The following is a 19817-nucleotide window of genomic DNA, read 5'->3' on the forward strand; positions in this document are numbered from 1 at the left end:
GCGGTAATGTGATATTGTAGTTAGTGTTCAACCAACTTTCATCGGCTTCGAGGGAAATTTGATGCCGAAGAAACTTGATATGAAATAGAATTATTGATGATGTTGATAACTGTTGAACTAACTTGTTGCTCTGCCACGGATAGTTGTTACAATCGACTTAAAGTTTGGCTTTTAAAAACATTTTTTTTACATATTATTATTTGCTATTTTATTAATAAGTGTTATCCTAAAGTGGTATCTACCATGGACATAAAAACACCCAGATCCAGATCTGAAAACTATATTCATGGGATGTCTCGCCGGCCGGGTATCGAATCCCGAATTGGTGACCGATATGGTGAGCGCCCCGCTTCGAGTATCGTCAAGATTCTGCTCAAAAAATTCTTTCCTGTAAAAATATTCCGGTTTTGTCGTTTTGGTTTTATGTAAATAACATTGTTCTATTTAATCTAAAGTGTAAAGGCAATGCAAACTAATTAACTTTGAGGCTAATATTACGTAGTACTTTCGTTATTGTTAGGGCTGGTCACAGCTACAATGGAGGCTTTGCTGCACCTTAAGGACGGGAGTGTTACAATTCAAGTAGTAATATACATATTTTTCTTGCTACTATTTCTACTTGTTCCAATTTATATAGGGAATGTATTTAATGGTTTTTTATGACTAAATCCAATAAGGACAGACAGCATAACGTGAAATTTGAAAACACGCATGAGATTTAACTTGTAAAGGTTTATACAACTTCTGACCACGCCTAATGTTTCATAACAGCATTAACATTATAAATAAATCATAATCTAAAGAAGCTTTGGGAATACAGGCGATCAAATTAGTTATTCTACCAAGCTTAAATTGTTTTACGCTCGTTATCAATAATTAATCTATCCAGTATTAGAACAGCGCGGGTTGCGCTACCTACCTTTAGAGATTATTTGTTCAGTTAATACAAACTAATTGGGTTCTCCGTGCGACCGTAGGAATATATCAGGATTAATTAAATAGATGCGCGAATATACAGCAGTACACCGAACGGCGACAGGCTAATAACCAACGAAATGCTTTTTAATTAACAGACGCTCGGACTCTTGCCAATATTATGAAACTTAATTGAGATGTACGATCGACTATAATATGGAGTTGTTGGTCAGAGCATAGGGGACGTCGGAATCTCAATCGATAGTCTGAGATTCGAATAATTATTATTATGTGCGTTTAGTATACGCACATAATTATTTTGTTTGAACCGTGAAGGAAAAAATCGTTAGGAAACCTACATGCTTGGAAGTTCTTTAAACAAAGTTCTCAAAAGCGCGTGGGGTCTATCACTACGCATATTTCAGCGCGGTAAACTCTCTCGCTAAAAAGGAGTTTCTTGCTCAGCAGTGAGACAATAATGCTGATGATGATAACATGAAGTGGTAGAAAGATTAAATAACAGAGATAGTGATCTTATCACGAGAACTGTACCTACCCTTAGTATGAGTTTTTACAAAAATTACTGTTTTTGTTTACGTATTTCCCATACTATTCCAATCAATTCTGATACATTATGCTAGAGGCGCTAGAAATGTATGGGTAAATACGTAAACAAATACCAAAACAGTCATTTTTGTAAAGACGTAAAAACTCATACTAAAAACACTGCTTTTGCCAGAACCCATAACCAGCGACATCCATTGCTCTGATAAAACAAACCTTCATCACTTGGAAAGCATTACGTATTTATTATTATTATAATGCCCGTTATTAATAATCAATCTATCTGATTTAAGCTTCCCAAAGCTCGAAATTTGGATGGCAATAACTGCCAAATGTCGCTCATTGGTAGGCAAAACATCGGACAGCTTGATTTAATCGCGTCGTAACTGGATAGGCAGTCTGATGGTATATCTTCAACAAACACATTCAACTATAGTAATTTATTATATTTATTATTTATGACGACCCGCGTGGCGGAGCGGTCACCATACCGGTCTGACGCGCTAAGGGTCCCGGGTTCGATCCCCGGCCAGACAGATATCTGAATGATGAATTTAGATTTCTGTTTCTGGGTCTGGGTGTTTGTGTATTTGTCTATGTGTGTCTCCATGGCACCCACGACACAGGGAATCCTAGTGTGGGGCTGTGAGTGTAGAAAGCGTTTGTTATTATCTTTGATTCATGTGGCAGAATAGCACAAAAGTACGAGAGTTACGTTGTCAACAGGTGTACGCGCCGCGCCGCTATGGGACTCCCAGCGGCAGCGTTTCGTGGGCATGCTGACCATCACGGACTTCATCAAGATACTGCAGATGTACTACACGAGCCCGAACGTAACTATGGACGAACTGGAGGAACACCGCCTCGAGACTTGGCGCCGTGAGTGTTTATTCATTCATTTAGTTTTATGAATTGTTTTCCTAAAAGGCCTTTTAGTTGGAACTTGTCTGATGAAGGGAGTTGCAATATTTTTATGCTTCTAAAAAGGAAATCCGAGTTCTTTTTAGTTGACTGCGGAGGCTAATGTCTTCGAGCGTATGTATAGTATGTATGTTTGTACGTCTCAATCTTTGGTACGGACTGCAGCCCAAACGGTTTGAGAGATTTTCATACAAGAATTGTTGATGGATTCATCTAAATTGTGGAAGTGACATTAGCTATATTCTAAACGATGTTGTTTTTATATATACATCAGTCATTATTTAGGTACACATATACATCATATAATTTAATATTGAACCAATTTATAAAAGAGCTAATTAACATTATAAATTGTTCGCTGACATTTCTAGAACATGAATGGTATATTTCAGTAATGTCGAGTTGATTGGGTCTTTAACAATAGAAGCCTTATTCCACTCGCCGTAAATAGCCGACTGCAACAAAATGATCATGGCCTATAATAAAAAATGCAATAGATGGATCACATGAAGTAGTTAATGCATAGTTAACGTTAACTAACTAGCACATTGAATACAAATTGCTATGGTGCATTCATAGACTGCATGGCTATACAACATTAATGGGTGATGTTAGTAGTCATGGATTGAATATGCTATCATCTATGGGAACATTTTGCGTCATTTAGATAGATAGATAAATTATTTATTTCAAGAACTTAAACAACAAAAACAAATTATAACACACAATAAACAATGAAATCCAAAAATACACATATGGAAACACAAACTTAATTATGAACTTATTGACTGAATTTTCTTAAGAAATAAAATTACACAAAATATAAAAAAAAAAAAAACTGAAAATAATAAAGTAAATTAAAAAATAAAAACAAACAAAATTCGTAAAAAACAAACATTTCGTTAGGTTAGGTATGTAATTAGATGTCTAATAGAGTTGAAGGCGTTTCGGTACTTACATGATGCTGAAGAAATACTTATGGAGGTTATACACATCTAAAATGCGTGTATTTAATTTGAATCATGGATTCATTAGTTTTTTAGTCTTCTCTCTAAAAAGGGTTCAGGGACCAGGTACGAAACCAGATTCGAAAACTTAGTATTCTTACTTTTTGGGACATTATAAAGAATACGATAATTTGGTAATCTTCAATAGGTCAAAATATAAGTTCAAAAAACCGAGCCCATCCCTAGTGGAAAAATACACAATTCCAACCACCGACCTGTTAGTTCCTCTATGCTTCACTGGTGTAAAATTATTTTAATTAATGTGCCCGTAAATAACCTATCTCAAGTTTATACGTCGTAACTATATAAATAATATGAGCTAGGAAGGTCAGTTCTCCACTAGAGAGTACTCGCGTGTAATATGGGACATGCAGATTTTAATTGGCCTTTTCAGAGTATCATAAAGCGCTTGGGTACGGAGTTCTAAAATTGCATCTCTATCCAATTTATTATACCTTATCGCTGAGAGTAAGACAAATTATAACTAATTAAAACTGTATATCTATCTGTACCGTTAATTTGGTATTTTTATATTTTACCGAATAAAAAAGCCATATTTAAATAATAGTTATATGCACTCTGTAGTCGCCTATAGTTGTTCGAACATGAATTTCAAAAATATCTTAGAGTGCTTATGTTGCGTGGTTTCACCCGCGCGTAACAATAATTCCAACAATTAAACAACATCTCAATAATCCCAACCACATCTCATCACTCCAAATATTCAGTCGCCTCATTCTCTACACTCAGGACCTAAAACGTCTCGGTCTCTGTAGTTCTGGGACCAGAATAGGGCAACGGTCTCCTGCCTGTCGTAAGAGGCGACTAAAAGGGGCTTCCGGGGTTGCGGGTGGCAAGAGTGGGAGCTTGAACCACCCGGACAGCGACCCCGGGAAGGACGGCGGTATGTGTGGTCACGCTCACCTGGACGGAGCCCGACGGGGCAACGCGCTGAGAGGACTCCGGTTGCGTTCCTCTGGAGATCCCGGAGTTCTCTACGCAGTGCCGAAGACGGCCACCGGGGGGAGTTTTGGTGCGGTTACTATCCCACATAATCCCGTGCCGCCCCCCTCGGCATACCCTTTGAAGGTTTCTCCCTCGTAAACAAAAAATAAAGGACCTAGAACTTCTCAATGATCATTGTTATTGACTCCCCGTTTAAATTACGACACATGTTACATAGAGGTCTAGATTTTTCTTTCCCTTCACATAGGTGATTATCAAAACGACTGAATATCAACTAACAATTCCTGAATATATCTCTATCTTCTATTTGCGTGTCAAAACTAAGATACAATCAACATAACCAGCTTTAATCAAATACAAGGCACTCCGTTACGGTTATATACTCAGGAAAATATAGAAATAAACCGGCATTGTTACCTACGTAGGAGGTTGAATAGGTAGGAAATACTAATTAATGTGCCCACACGTAATTAGCCAGTGATAACGTTAGCGAGCGGTTGCAATCTACATACCTGCTCGCTTTCTCATCACGAAGCATCGGGAACTTCAAACTATATAGGGAAATATTATGATATAGATGAGTATCATTTAGCACTAAGCCGATCTCGCGAAGTTTATAAAAGCGATATAATACCAATGAATAAAATGAAATATATAGTAAAGTAAACGCTATTTTTAAATAATCAGTTGTGAAATTTGAGGTTGGTATGGGCGTAGCGTCGCTTTGTTTAAGAGGTATCCAAAATTGGTTCTCTCCTCCTCTGTCCTCTTGTCTAAAGACTTCTTCTCTCGCACCTAAGTTAAGGGGGGACCGAAGCCCTGAAGCCCTCACTCATATAATATATGGGTACACTTAATTATGTCAAATACATGAATTTCGACTTGGGCTAAGACTATTATGAATCAAACTGTGTATACAATCATATTATTTTAGTTTTATACACAGATCTGTTGTATACGCAAATAATAAATAATTACAGCTTATAAAATAAACTAGCCAGCTAGATACGTGTAGGTAAACTTTGAACAACTTAAGTAATGTATTTCTTTTGGGCTGCTTGGAAAAAACTGCTGGAGTGTTTTTTTTACAAAACATCAAGTTGGCTATTAAATATTGGAAGTTTTGCAGGTAATTGTGTTTTTATGTATATGATACGATTAGTTGTCTTAACGTCATGCCTCGTCACGTGTCGTGCCGTTTCATATCATTTTGTTCGTTTTCTATGTTTTGTAATATTTTCACTTGTTTTTCACGTTTGACACGCGTTTTTCGCGTGTACCTGCATGCACCTGTGCATATTGATACATGCACTCTTTTTAGGTACACAGACCTTTTTTCAATGCTCTAGGTTACGTGACCTCTACATTATTTTTATTTTTTTCTACGTCCTATTTAATTACCCAACCCTCTGAAGTTACAGCTGAAGTTTTAATTATGCAAACTCAAACGACAATAGAACAATGCAGTGTTCTAATGGTGCCGTTTATAAGCATACTGTAAAATTAATTAACCGCAAACTTACGTAAAATATAATAAAGATATTCTTTTGAAATTATTTGAAGGACATAATAATTATAATTTATTTCAGACACATCAGTGATTATACTGATAATTTAATTAGGGTTCTGTAACCAAAGGGTAAAAACGGAGCCTTATTACTAAGCCTCGGTGTCTATCTGTCCGTTTGTATCTATTACACCGTAACAGGCAGACTTTTGAAATGTCTACACAGAATGTGTAACGGTGGCCGTCATAACAACAAATAACGCCATAACTAAAACTAAAACCCTTTGAAAATTTAAGGGGGGTCCCCTTACTGATATTTTTCGGTATCATTCGATTTATGTATTAAACAGTAAAAACAGTTTAAATTTTCACAATGCATTAACTCTTATCTCGGGTATGAAAACAAATACACATTAAAAATTAGGGAATAATGAAAATTTCGTGTCACGGAACCCTTCCTGTGCGAGTTCGGGTCGTACTTGGGCATGGATTTTTCATTTCATTGCCCAAGAAATTTGTGCCAAATTAAAGTATTCGATTGCTCCGTTGTTAAAACTGTTATAGTTTGTTTGTTGCTGTTGTTATTATAGCTAATTGTTTTGATTGTTAGACTCCTGTATCTTACAAAATTACACGTAATGGCTAGTATTTAGTATCGACATGCGGATGTTTTGTTGTTGTTGAAAGGAGGTTGTTTGTGGCCAAAGCTATGTAGTTGTACACTAAACAATTAAACTTCTAAAAGTAATATATCCCACAGAGTATTAAAAGGTTCTTGATAAACGTCACACACCGTTGTAAACTATTTTTAAGAACTTTTAGATTTTCTTACGTTGTTTTCCTCCAATGGCGTGCAGGAGCGCGTGCCTGGTATTTTAACCACGGACTCCCGATTGATAGCCTGACTACCAAACCACTAGGCTATCACTGCTGTAGATGGTAGGGTTTTTATTTTTATATAAACTGAACTGAACTGACTGAAGTAGTATACAAACATGCTGTCCTCTTATCGTAAGTGGCGCTGCCGTCCAAGGACATCTTAATCAATTTCTTTTACAACATTAATTGTTCTACTTGAAGCCGATTACAGCTTTGCTACTCATGATCGTTGCCTCAGTCGTCTGCATCCACGCCATTCCGCCGAAACACAAGAGGTTTGCGGTACAAGTAGCTTGGCCGTGGTACCACTATGCTCGATATATTTTACCAACTCACAAAAGATACGATTTTATAAGTTATTCTATTTGCGATAAATAATGTATTTACTTATGTGTAGGTTACATTGTAGTTTTGATAATAGAGATAAATAAATAGTGGTTATACTTGTAGTGAGTGACACACACGGTCACACTTATGTCGGATGATGCGTAGTTTAACTATTTTGCTGAATACAACAGTTCTATAACTGATAATAGTAGGTAGATTGCTATACGGTAAATGCGATTTTCCTTATGTTTAATGTGTGGATCTCCGGTCCAGTGCGTTGACCGTGACTCTATGGATTAAATAAAAACATTATGAAGAATATTAATTGATGCCAGTTTATTCTCCGCTTTGGCAACAATTGTCTTAATTTATAGGGAAAATAATTAACATATAAAATAATAGCCATTGTATTATTATTTATTATACTTTTATTGCATTGTTTATGGATGTATTAAAGAAAATAAAGACGAGCGCTTAATGATATAGTCAAATACATTGTTTTTTTTTTTCGAAATTAATATTTTAATAACATTTGTCATTTCAAGTTGTATATTTGAGTAAGTTAGTCATTATTGCCTGAATGCACAGGAAAAGTTGTTGTCAACATGAAAAGCGATTACTTAGAACATAAGTGACAAGGATTGTTAGCTTCCCAATCTGTTTTATGAAACTCTCAACTGTCATGTCTGTGTTATTGAATGTATTACGTAAAAAAAGTTAGCCTTGACCTCTATCGTTAGACTCTTACAAAGATGAGCCACTGAGGCAGTTGCAAGCACTTTGACTAATTAGCATCACTTGCTTTAAATGTGTCAAATATTTGGTTACTTAACGAGGTACCACCTGACCTTAGAAGATCCAAACCAAAATATCAAAGACTTATTTAACGACTAGAAATATGTGTTTATTACTTCACGTTAACCCATCAATGACGTTAACCCATTACCGCCCCACTGCTGGGCATGAGTCACCCCTCGAAGTGAGAGTACGAAGTACTTTTGATATGTGATACCGGTTATCACGGTAAAGTATGAGGGTGCATTTATTCAGTAGAGTAAAATGCAGGTGAGATGTTACTGCGACCTCTCCCTTGGTTCTATTTTTAAATGACGCGTAAAGTCTATGTATAAACCGTGATATACTGGATGAGATGGTTAAATGTCAACAGTCATTTATTTTAGTTAAAATGATTAATATTATAGGATGTTACTTTATTATTTTTATGTGCCACTGTTGGATATGGGCATCAGAATAGAAGGATTAATCCCTAAAGCCGGCTACAGACTCACGCGAGAAGTCTCGCCGAGAAATTGCGCGAGAACCGAGAAGGCATCTACACTCATACGACCTTCTCATTCGCATTCTCGACCGTCATCCAGAACAGACGTCAATGCAGCGGCTTTACCTACACAAAAACATACAATGTTATGGTCGCACTGAGTTCTCTTTTCTCGCCCGAGAACTCCTTTGAAGCGGGCAAAAATACGGGCCACACCGATCGGAGATCAAGCTAGCGCGAGAACGAGGAGGCAAGAAAGCTATCACATTCACGCTTCTCGGGTGTTCTCGGGGGTTCTCGGCGTGCCGGGGTAAGGATACTAGAACACTGGCTAAGAGCGGTTACCTGACCTCAAATAAAAAACGTCATGCACTTGCATCTAACTATCATCAAAGTATACTTAAATATTCATTTTATTTTAAGTTTCCTTACCATGTTTTCCTTCACCTTTCAATACTGGGATCTAAACACTTATGTATATAAATCAAAGGATCGTGGCAGGGATTTTATCCCGGATCCCCGGCGTAAAGGACTGAAGTTCGTATCACTAGAACTTCGCGAATATGTAACTAGGTATAGTCCGCGTAAAACTGCAAGTCCGCTCTGAATATAGAAATGAATCGCGTCGCCATAGCAAATTGTATGACTACACCTGCTCGCAACAACTTCAAATTACTGTAAGCAGCTACGTAACTTCTGTATGTAATATGTGAAGCTAATCGTATACTTATGAAATTCCAGAGGTGCTGAAAGGCTCAGTGATGCCGCTGGTGTCCATCGGGCCGGACTCGTCGCTGTACGAGGCCATCCGGATGCTGATCAACAACCGCATCCACAGGCTCCCGGTCATCGACCCGGAGACCGGCAACGTTCTCTACATACTGACACACAAGAGGATTCTACGCTTCCTCTTCCTATACGTGAGTTCTTTTGTTTTTTTTAAGTGAGTAAGCTACTGGTTCGACAGGGGTGTTATCATCCGTCGGGACCGCGCACGAATGTTATTAACGTACCCGTGGTCCCGACAAAGGGGGAAAACCATGGGGTTTAGCCGGTAAGAGTCCAAAAAACGGGTGTTACCATCCCAGTTCTGACCTTTCGATGTAGGGACATCATTGCCTGATTGGCTGATTTACTTATGAGGCGAATATTTTTGAACGGTGTCACTATTATTACTATTTTATGATAATAGTGCACCTGAAAATAGTGGATACTGCCGCCCATGGACAAGCGTAACTAACTTGATACAACACTAGAATCCTCCGACTAAGTTAGAACGCCTTGGATAAGTGTCTCCCTAACTACACTATTCAAACCGCAACACAGTAGCGCTTAAGACTGCTGTTATAAGGCAGAAATAGGTGTGGCGCTGGTGCCGCCGAAGTTGAATCTCAAACGGTTCTACCACCTTTTAAAGGTGTCCTACCTGGAGTCGACTACAGATGTTCATAGGCATTTAGGCAATAGCAAGCATCCACCTAACGGCAGGTGGATTTCATAGTTGTTTGCTTTTTAAAAAGTTTACAGCAGTAACAAGTCCTTCGGATTTATTATCAAATTAAGTCTCTCATAAGTGAGTTTCCTATAATAATGGTGTTGCTTCCTCTTTAAAAAATTATGATAAGAGATACTTTTACAGGCAACATTATTAACCCGTTAACTATGTTAAATTTGAAGAAGTCGCTATAAAATGTTTGTTGCAACTCAACCAACAACTCACCATCATACACACACACACACGCACGCACGCACGCACACTCACACACTAATAAGAGTTGGACACGCTTTTAATTTAATATTTTATTCATCACTTCATTCTGAGGGAGGAAGAAGGTTGTTAATGTCGTTGGGCTCACCTGGCAAAGCATATGACCACCAAAAGTATACGTATAAATAGTTATATAATAGATGTACTTACAGGCGACATTCATACTTCAACGAGCATAATTACCACCGCTAGATTTACTGCAACCAATTGTTCAAACTATTTTCATTAGGACAAAGGCGTAAGCTTGATTTAGTGGCCGCTCAAATTGGACACTGAGATATGTCTTTAGCGATGCTATTGTTATTTTAATCGCAGATAAATGACCTATCGAAATACGCCCCGAACTAAAGTACACCGAATGATGCCACCTGTGCTCTAATTTAAGGCTTATTCTTTACGAATATTGACTATTAAATATGTTTATTAGTCGCATAATTGCAACTTATATGTTTTGTTTATACGAGTATTTTGTACCTGATTTACATATCGATACCTTTTTAAAAAAAATCAAAATCATTTTTTTTTAATTCAAAATAGGTTTTTTATTTATTTTCAAAATAAATGGTGTTGAACGAAATCAATATAAAAAATATAAAAAAAAACGTTTTGAAAAAAGTGGAGTTGGCTGATTTGCGAATTAAGGAATATATGAATTGTTGTGTTCATCGCGAATAATTGTTTATGTTTTGACGGCCATCATTGATTTTTATATATTTAATATATTTTTGGGATTATATATTTTCGCATATATTTTTATGTATTCAAAATGTTTATTTCTTCGGAAACCGGAAACCATCTTAGATCTGTTTGTATCCATATGAGAGAATTTACACTCTTAGGTTAACATCTCATATGGGTGTTCAAATTTTATATTCTATAGACCATATTTCTAATACGCACATAACTTTGAAAATCAGAGTGGAATTCGAACCTTTCCAAATTATTTATTGCCAGAATGTAGTAATGGTAAATGATTACAAATATTTTATATATTCTTACATTCTACTATCAACATTATAATAATTAGTTGCATTTTTGTTTCCAGATAAACGAGCTGCCGAAGCCTGCGTACTTGCAGAACAAGTTGCGCGACCTGCGCATAGGCACGCTGAACGACATCGAGACGGCGACCGAGGATACTCTCATCATAGACGCGCTGAGGAAGTTCGTGAACCGCCGCGTCTCCGCGCTGCCGCTCATCGACTCGGAGGGCCGGCTCAAGGACATCTACGCTAAGTTTGATGTTATTGTGAGTATACGCTGATCACGGACGCGCTGAGGAAGTTCGTGAACCGCCGCGTCTCCGCGCTGCCGCTCATCGACTCGGAGGGCCGGCTCAAGGACATCTACGCTAAGTTTGATGTTATTGTGAGTATACGCTGATCACGGACGCGCTGAGGAAGTTCGTGAACCGCCGCGTCTCCGCGCTGCCGCTCATCGACTCGGAGGGCCGGCTCAAGGACATCTACGCTAAGTTTGATGTTATTGTGAGTATACGCTGATCACGGACGCGCTGAGGAAGTTCGTGAACCGCCGCGTCTCCGCGCTGCCGCTCATCGACTCGGAGGGCCGGCTCAAGGACATCTACGCTAAGTTTGATGTTATTGTGAGTATACGCTGATCACGGACGCGCTGAGGAAGTTCGTGAACCGCCGCGTCTCCGCGCTGCCGCTCATCGACTCGGAGGGCCGGCTCAAGGACATCTACGCTAAGTTTGATGTTATTGTGAGTATACGCTGATCACGGACGCGCTGAGGAAGTTCGTGAACCGCCGCGTCTTCGCGCTGCCGCTCATCGACTCGGAGGGCCGGCTCAAGGACATCTACGCTAAGTTTGATGTTATTGTGAGTATACGCTGATCACGGACGCGCTGAGGAAGTTCGTGAACCGCCGCGTCTCCGCGCTGCCGCTCATCGACTCGGAAGGCCGGCTCAAGGACATCTACGCTAAGTTTGATGTTATTGTGAGTATACGCTGATCACGGACGCGCTGAGGAAGTTCGTGAACCGCCGCGTCTCCGCGCTGCCGCTCATCGACTCGGAAGGCCGGCTCAAGGACATCTACGCTAAGTTTGATATTATTGTGAGTAGTTTAGGGTTCCGTATTTAACACGTAGAGACCCTATTACTAAGCCTCTGCTGCCCGTCCGTCTGTCACAGGACTCTATCGCATCGCCACCTTTTAGCGCAACCGTCAGAGCTTGATTAACACTTAGAACTAGAGCTCTTTCATTAGACATATAGAGTCTTATGAAAGAGCTCTAGTTCTAATGAAAGAACGAAGAAGAATAATCATGAAAGAAGTCCTTACCAAAACGAATTAAACAAACCAAAACTCGTCGGAATTGCGTCGTATAATGATAGCAACCATGATCTCATGGCAACCATCCAGCTCCACTTTCAAGCCATTTAGGACTACAGTCTTTGTCAAAACAAATCACACGAGCCCAAACACGATTGGATTACGTTGTTTTATTACAGAATTCCTATGGCCACCATCCAGCTCCATCATCAAATTAACTTCATATCATAAAAATGTTGCATTGTCATCCTATCAACATACGCTTGCAAAATTTTAGCTCAATCAGATGCAGGGAAGTGGGTAAAATTTAAACTGTAACATTTAACGCGAACATACATACATAGATAATTAGATATAGATACACTCCAATTTAATAAAGAGTTTGTAAAAAATAAATAACATGAAAATAAATGGGGATTAAAGAAACCGCAAGTTTTTGGCGTTTTGGCTTAATTAAAGCATTTACTTCTCCGTTGTATTAACAAATACTCTAAATAAAAAATAAAAAAATGGAAATTTGGTGGTACGGTAATGGAGTCTGATGGAAATACTGAAGCGCCGTGTGTAAGTGATAATTCGTATAGACCACATGTCTCTGATCTGGTCTACTTTTTCTTTATTTATTAATTTGTGTTTATTTATATATATTTACTAAGCTGCCCTGTGCATACACCTCTATATAGAAAGTTCATATATGTTGAAGGGTACTTTATGGTGCAAGGAATCCTCGCCATAATTATGTTAATCTGTCGCGCTCGAGTCACTCCCGAAGTCACACGACACACTAGAAGTCTTAGAGATATGAATAATAACCTAATATTAAACTACACATTTAGACCAGATTGAGAACAATTGATTTCTGTTTTTCCAGAACTTGGCTGCTGAGAAGACCTACAACAACCTGGACGTGTCGCTGAAGAAGGCCAACGAGCACCGCAACGAGTGGTTCGAGGGGGTGCAGAAGTGTAACCTCGATGAAACCCTCTACGAGGTCATGGAAAGGATCGTGCGCGCTGAGGTAAGACCAACTACGTACTGCTGCAAAGATTTTTGGGAGCTAGTGTGTTTTTTTTTATAACATGGAGTAGCAGGCGAGCCTGCAGTCCACCTGATGGTAAGTGGCTACTGCCGCCCATGGGCATCTGTAATCAATCCCAGTTAGGATCAGATACTCCTACCTGAGGTCGGCAACAGATGCGCCGCTACCCCTGACAGTCCTCAGGGGATCACGTCGGAAAAGTACTCCCTTACCACGCCCTTCAAACCAGAAATTAGCAGCGCTCAACACTGCTGTTATAAGGCAGAAATAGTTGTGGCGGTGGTGCCGCCGGAGTCGAACCACAAAGGGTTCTACCACTTTCAATGCGATGCTGCGAGGACTCAATAAGTGTCTTGGCTTGCGACAATGAGAGCCTCCCTTTATGTCGATCCTACGCCATCTCCCGCTAATAACACGCCTGGAGTTCGCGGTCCATTTCCACTGTGTCCTTCCAGCTTGTATGATTCTTATACACCTTATTTCTTTTTGGCTTCTCTTTTCTAGACATGGCTTCATCACAGGCTTTTGTTGTAGCTGCTACTAAGTAGATATCGGCCTTGTGGAAGTTCCACCCGATTGGTTGCATTGGTGAATTGGTTGACTGGCCGATTGGTTGCACGGTGGAATCACGAACGTAATGTATTTATGTCCATCGTTTCGTTTGCAAAATCTTTCCAGTTATCCTCTCTGCTGGCTAGGACTTGCCATACTCGTAGTTACGTCCGGTATAGATTGCCTATCTCCTCGTTCAAAAGTTGATGTATGTCCTCCATTAAGGATGGTTAGGTTAACTTCTGACTTCATTCCAAGTAGCTATGCCCATTTGATCTGTACGTTTAGTCCTCCATCCTCCATCCTGCATTGAAGTCGCCTCCAACGCTATAGGGTTTGTCCAAAAGTGTTCCATAAGCCGCCAATCTATATCCTTCTTGAAATCGTCAAAGGTGCAGTTTGGTGGAAGGTGCATATGCAACAAAATTAAATAATATTAACACGCTGCCCGTCTACTGGAATTGTTTTATTGTAGATGACCGCATTGACATCTCATTTCTGTTCTCTTTCCCATTTGGCTGCGTCTCCTATTTTGCTCTGTAATCATAGCCACGTTTATACCGAGATTTTTAGGGGTAATTTGACGGATATCTATATCTCCGACTCCTCCTCCATCCAGTTTTTTTCCTTCCCCCTTTTTGACACAGAACTGACATTGACTTTAATTTCATGAGCGTGATCTCCACTGTCCGGTCGCCTGTTGCATCCCCTGCCCTTTGTCTGCCTTCCGGTCGCCTACTGCACCCCCTACCCTTCGTCTGCCTTCCGGTCGCCTACTGCACCACCTGCCCTTAGTCTGCCTTCCGGTCGCCTGCTGCACCTCTTCCCTTCGTCCTCCCTCCCGTCGCCTACTGCACCCCCTGCCTTTCGTCTGCCCTCCGGTCGCCTACTGCACCCCCTACCCTTCGTCTGCCTTCCGGTCGCCTACTGCACCCCCTACCCTTCGTCTGCCTTCCGGTCGCCTACTGCACCCCCTGCCCTAAGTCTGCCCTCCGGACGCCTGCTGCACCGTCTGCCCTTAGCCCTCAGGTCGCCTACTGCACCCCCTGCCTTTCGTCTGCCCTCCGGTAACCTACTGCACCCCCTACCCTTCGTCTGCCTTCCGGTCGCCTACTGCACCCCCTGCCCTTAGTCTGCCCTCCGGTCGCCTGCTGCACCGTCTGCCCTTAGCCCTCAGGTCGCCTACTGCACCCCCTGCCCTTCGTCTGCCTTCCCGTCACCTACTGCACCCCCTGCCCTTCGTTTGCCCTCAGGTCGCCTACTGCACCCTCTGCCCTTAGTCTGTCCTCCGGTCGCCTGCTGCACCGTCTGCCCTTAGCCCTCAGGTCGCCTACTGCACCCCCTGCCTTTCGTCTGCCCTCCGGTCGCCTACTGCACCCCCTGCCCTTAGTCTGCCCTCCGGTCGCCTGCTGCACCGTCTGCCCTTAGCCCTCAGGTCGCCTACTGCACCCCCTGCCCTTCGTCTGCCTTCCGGTCGCCTGCTGCACCGTCTGCCCTTAGCCCTCAGGTCGCCTACTGCACCCCCTGCCTTTCGTCTGCCCTCCGGTCGCCTACTGCACCCCCTGCCCTTAGTCTGCCCTCCGGTCGCCTGCTGCACCGTCTGCCCTTAGCCCTCAGGTCGCCTACTGTACCCCCTGCCCTTAGTCCTCAGGTCGCCTACTGTACCCCCTGCCCTTAGTCTGCCCTCCGGTCGCCTGCTGCACCCCCTACCCTTCGTCTGCCTTCAGGTCGCCTACTGCACCCCCTGCCCTTCGTCTGCCTTCCCGTCACCTACTGCACCCCCTGCCCTTCGTCTGCCCTCCGGTCGCCTGCTGCATCCCCTGCCCTTAGCCCTCAGGTTGCCTACTGCACCCCCTGCCCTTAGTCTGCCCTCCGGTCGCCTGCTGCACCGTCTGCCCTTAGCCCTCAGGTCGCCTACTGCACCCCCTGCCCTTTGTCTGCCCTCCGGTCACCTACTGCACCCCCCGCCCTTCGTCTGTCTTCCGGTCGCCCACTGCACCCCCTGCCCTTCGTCTGCCTTCCGGTCGCCTACTGCACCCCCTGCCCTTCGTCTGCCCTCCGGTCTCCTACTGCACCCCCTACCCTTCGCCTGCCTTCCGGTCGCCTACTGCACCACGTGCCCTTCGTCTGCCTTCAGGTCGCCTACTGCACCCCCTGCCCTTCGTCTGCCTTCCCGTCACCTACTGCACCCCCTGCCCTTCGTCTGCCCTCCGGTCGCCTGCTGCACCCCCTGCCCTTAGCCCTCAGGTTGCCTACTGCACCCCCTGCCCTTAGTCTGCCCTCCGGTCGCCTGCTGCACCGTCTGCCCTTAGCCCTCAGGTCGCCTACTGCACCCCCTGCCCTTTGTCTGCCCTCCGGTCACCTACTGCACCCCCCGCCCTTCGTCTGTCTTCCGGTCGCCCACTGCACCCCCTGCCCTTCGTCTGCCTTCCGGTCGCCTACTGCACCCCCTGCCCTTCGTCTGCCCTCCGGTCGCCTACTGCACCCCCTGCCCTTCGTCTGCCTTCCGGTCGCCTACTGCACCCCCTGCCCTTCGTCTGCCCTCCGGTCTCCTACTGCACCCCCTACCCTTCGCCTGCCTTCCGGTCGCCTACTGCACCACGTGCCCTTAGTCTGCCTTCCGGTCGCCTACTGCACCCCCTACCCTTCGTCCTCCCTCTCGTCGCCTACTGCAGCCCCTGCCCTTGGTCTGCCTCCCGGTCACCTACTGCACCCCCTGCCTTTCGTCTGCCCTCAGGTCGCCTACTGCACCGTCTGCCCTTAGCCCTCAGGTCGCCTACTGCACCCCTGCCCTTAGTCTGCCCTCCGGTTGCCTGCTGCACCGTCTGCCCTTAGCCCTCAGGTCGCCTACTGCACCCCCTGCCCTTAGTCTGCCCTTAGCCCTCAGGTCGCCTACTGCACCCCTGCCCTTAGTCTGCCCTTAGCCCTCAGGTCGCCTACTGCACCCCCTGCCCTTCGTCTGCCTTCCCGTCACCTACTGCACCCCCTGCCCTTCGTTTGCCCTCAGGTCGCCTACTGCACCCCCTGCCCTTAGCCCTCAGGTCGCCTACTGCACCCCCTGCCCTTAGTCTGCCCTCCAGTCGCCTGCTGCACCGTCTGCCCTTAGCCCTCAGGTCGCCTACTGCACCCCCTGGCCTTAGTCTGCCCTCCGGTCGCCTACTGCACCCCCTGCCCTTCGTCTGCCTTCCCGTCACCTACTGCACCACCTGCCCTTCGTCTGCCTTCCGGTCGCCTGCTGCACCTCTTCCCTTCGTCTGCCCTCCCGTCGTCTACTGCAGCCCCTGCCCTTGGTCTGCCTCCCGGTCGCCTACTGCACCCCCTGCCCTTCGTCTGCCCTCCGGTCGCCTGCTGCACCGTCTGCCCTTAGCCCTCAAGTCGCCTACTGCACCCCCTACCCTTCGTCTGCCTTCCGGTCGCCTACTGCACCCCCTGCCCTTAGTCTGCCCTCCGGTCGCCTGCTGCACCGTCTGCCCTTAGCCCTCAGGTCGCCTACTGCACCCCCTGCCCTTCGTCTGTCTTCCGGTCGCCTGCTGCACCCCCTGCCCTTCGTCCTCCCTCCCGTCGCCTACTGCAGCCCCTGCCCTTGGTCTGCCTTCCGGTCGCCCGCTGCACCCCGTTCCCTTCGTCTGCTTTCCCGTCACCTACTGCACCACCTGCCCTTCGTCTGCCTTCCGGTCGCCTGCTGCACCTCTTCCCTTCGTCTGCCCTCCCGTCGCCTACTGCACCCCCTGCCTTTCGTCTGCCCTCCGGTCGCCTGCTGCACCGTCTGCCCTTAGCCCTCAAGTCGCCTACTGCACCCCCTACCCTTCGTCTGCCTTCCGGTCGCCTACTGCACCCCCTGCCCTTAGTCTGCCCTCCGGTCGCCTGCTGCACCGTCGGCCCTTAGCCCTCAGGTCACCTACTGCACCCCCTGCCCTTCGTCTGCCTTCCGGTCGCCTGCTGCACCCCATGCTCTTCATCGTTGGATATCTTAAGTTCCTTTCTCTTACGGTGTTACCCAGTTTATTTTCTTTATTGTGTTTTTTTCCTAAATCCTAATCTACCTGTAATACGCAGTACTGATATCCTGTCTGATATTGTTTCAAACTTTTATATATGTCAGTATTTTTAGTTTAATACTAGCTGACCCGGCAAACGTTGCACCGCTCAGAATGTATTTATGAAATATATATCATATTTACTCACCTTTTAAACCTTCCCTGGACTTCCACAAATTATTCTAAAATAAAATTAGCCAAATCGGTCCAGTCGTTCTCGAGTTTTAGCGAGACTAACGAACAGCAATTGATTTTTATATATATAGATGTCAGTATCTGGACTAAATCAAGCGTTGTTCACAGGTGCATCGTTTGGTGGTTGTCGACGAGAACGACAAGGTGATCGGCATAATATCTCTATCGGATCTGCTAATGTACCTCGTGTTGCGGCCGACGGGCGAGTGCGAGGGCGCTAGCCTTCGGAACGAACACGGGCCCATACAGGAGAGGGACGAAAGCCCCAGTGCTGAGAGTCTTACCGACGAGAACACGGTAGACACCGTTACAGAGAACGTTCTAGATCAACCTGAACCAGTCGCGTCGGCGGAGGCCGAAGAAGAGTAGTAGGATTCCGTTGCAGCGATTATGGTTCATTCCAAGCCGTAGGTAGGTCACCATTTTAGCAAAGCGGACATTTTGAGGACTGATAAACTTATGTAGCTAAGATGGTTTGCGTATTTGCTTGCTCGAAAACAGAACGCTTTTACAAGTTGTGGTTACTAAAGGTGCATAAAATCTTAGAAACCTACGCTAAAGAAAAGATATATTTTACTATGACATAAAACGTCTGTAAAATTACCATAATGACGTAAGTGCAAAAATCTTTCATTACAAAAAGCCTTCAAAAAGTGACAAACTAACGAAAGCAACATTGATACTCTTGTATTTATCGTAAATGCTAGACGAGAATAGTATCAATTTTGGATTCAAAGGGAATAGTGGGTAGCAAGTTCAATTTAAACGGATGTTTCTCGAATGCATGGTATTTGCAATTACGTCATTGTCTAAATACGGGTGGGTTTCAGCATAGGACCGTTTCAAGTTAGCGTTAAAGTTAATTATAACAATAACTTTGACGATAGCGTTGAAATGTCACAATTCTGTGTTAAACCAAGTTATTTGTCGTTAACGTCATTTTTGTCACTCTAATGACGGTTTGAGTCAACATTGAGAGATGCGAAAGTTGACAAAAACAATAACTTTAACGGTTAGTTATAACGTTAACATCACTTTGTAACTAAAATGGTGCAACCTATAAATTGCTTAACCTTAGAGTTGACGGGTTATGATTTAGTTAACGTTAAAGTTTCACGGTGAAACTCGCCCTAAAGGTACCAAATGTAAACCATCTTACTGCGTATCAGCCCACGAGTTCACAAAATGCTCAGCTTTCTTAAATGTAGATCTAGCGGCTCTGGGATCTTGCTTTATCTTATTCATGGGCGGATTTTCGATTGCGATCAATCGAATACGTATCTACTGTAAAATGCCTGTTATAAATAATCAATATATCGAAGATTTTTCCTACCATAGATCGACAATTGAGAACATCCAATTTTGACTTACCAAAAATCGAAAGACAGTGTTTCATCATCATCATCAAACCTTTACTGTCCCACTGCTGGGTCTCCTCTCATAATGAGAAGGATGAGGCCATAGTCCACCGCGCTGGCCAAGTGCGTATTGGTAGACTTCACATACCTTTGAGATTTTTATTTTTATTTATTTCTCAGGTATGCAGGTTGCCTCACGATG

At 43.7% G+C, this 19817-nt stretch overlaps 2 protein-coding genes across 2 annotated transcripts in view; both read left to right on the plus strand.

Moving 5' to 3' along the window:
- The window catches only part of Snf4agamma (SNF4/AMP-activated protein kinase gamma subunit), a 118514-nt gene extending 106774 nt beyond the window's left edge, over positions 1–11740 (plus strand). Inside the window, exons 12-14 of the mRNA XM_073075075.1 lie at positions 2206–2358; positions 9107–9285; positions 11179–11740. Coding sequence (XP_072931176.1) covers positions 2206–2358; positions 9107–9285; positions 11179–11397 — 551 coding nt within the window. The 3' untranslated portion in view covers positions 11398–11740. The remainder of the gene's footprint in view (positions 1–2205; positions 2359–9106; positions 9286–11178) is intronic.
- LOC140743798 (5'-AMP-activated protein kinase subunit gamma-1-like) lies at positions 11739–19262 on the plus strand (the record flags this gene model as incomplete). The annotated part of the gene is made up of 3 exons (XM_073075385.1): positions 11739–11858; positions 13306–13452; positions 18366–19262. Coding segments are annotated over 3 exons (528 nt in total), but the record flags the coding sequence as incomplete, so codon positions are not given.
- Between the last annotated feature and the right edge of the window lie 555 nt (positions 19263–19817).

The sequence above is a fragment of the Epargyreus clarus genome, unplaced genomic scaffold, assembly GCF_041222505.1.
Source record: "Epargyreus clarus isolate Ecla_fem2 unplaced genomic scaffold, WU_Ecla_fem_2.2 ptg000007l, whole genome shotgun sequence".
NCBI lineage: Eukaryota > Metazoa > Arthropoda > Insecta > Lepidoptera > Hesperiidae > Epargyreus > Epargyreus clarus.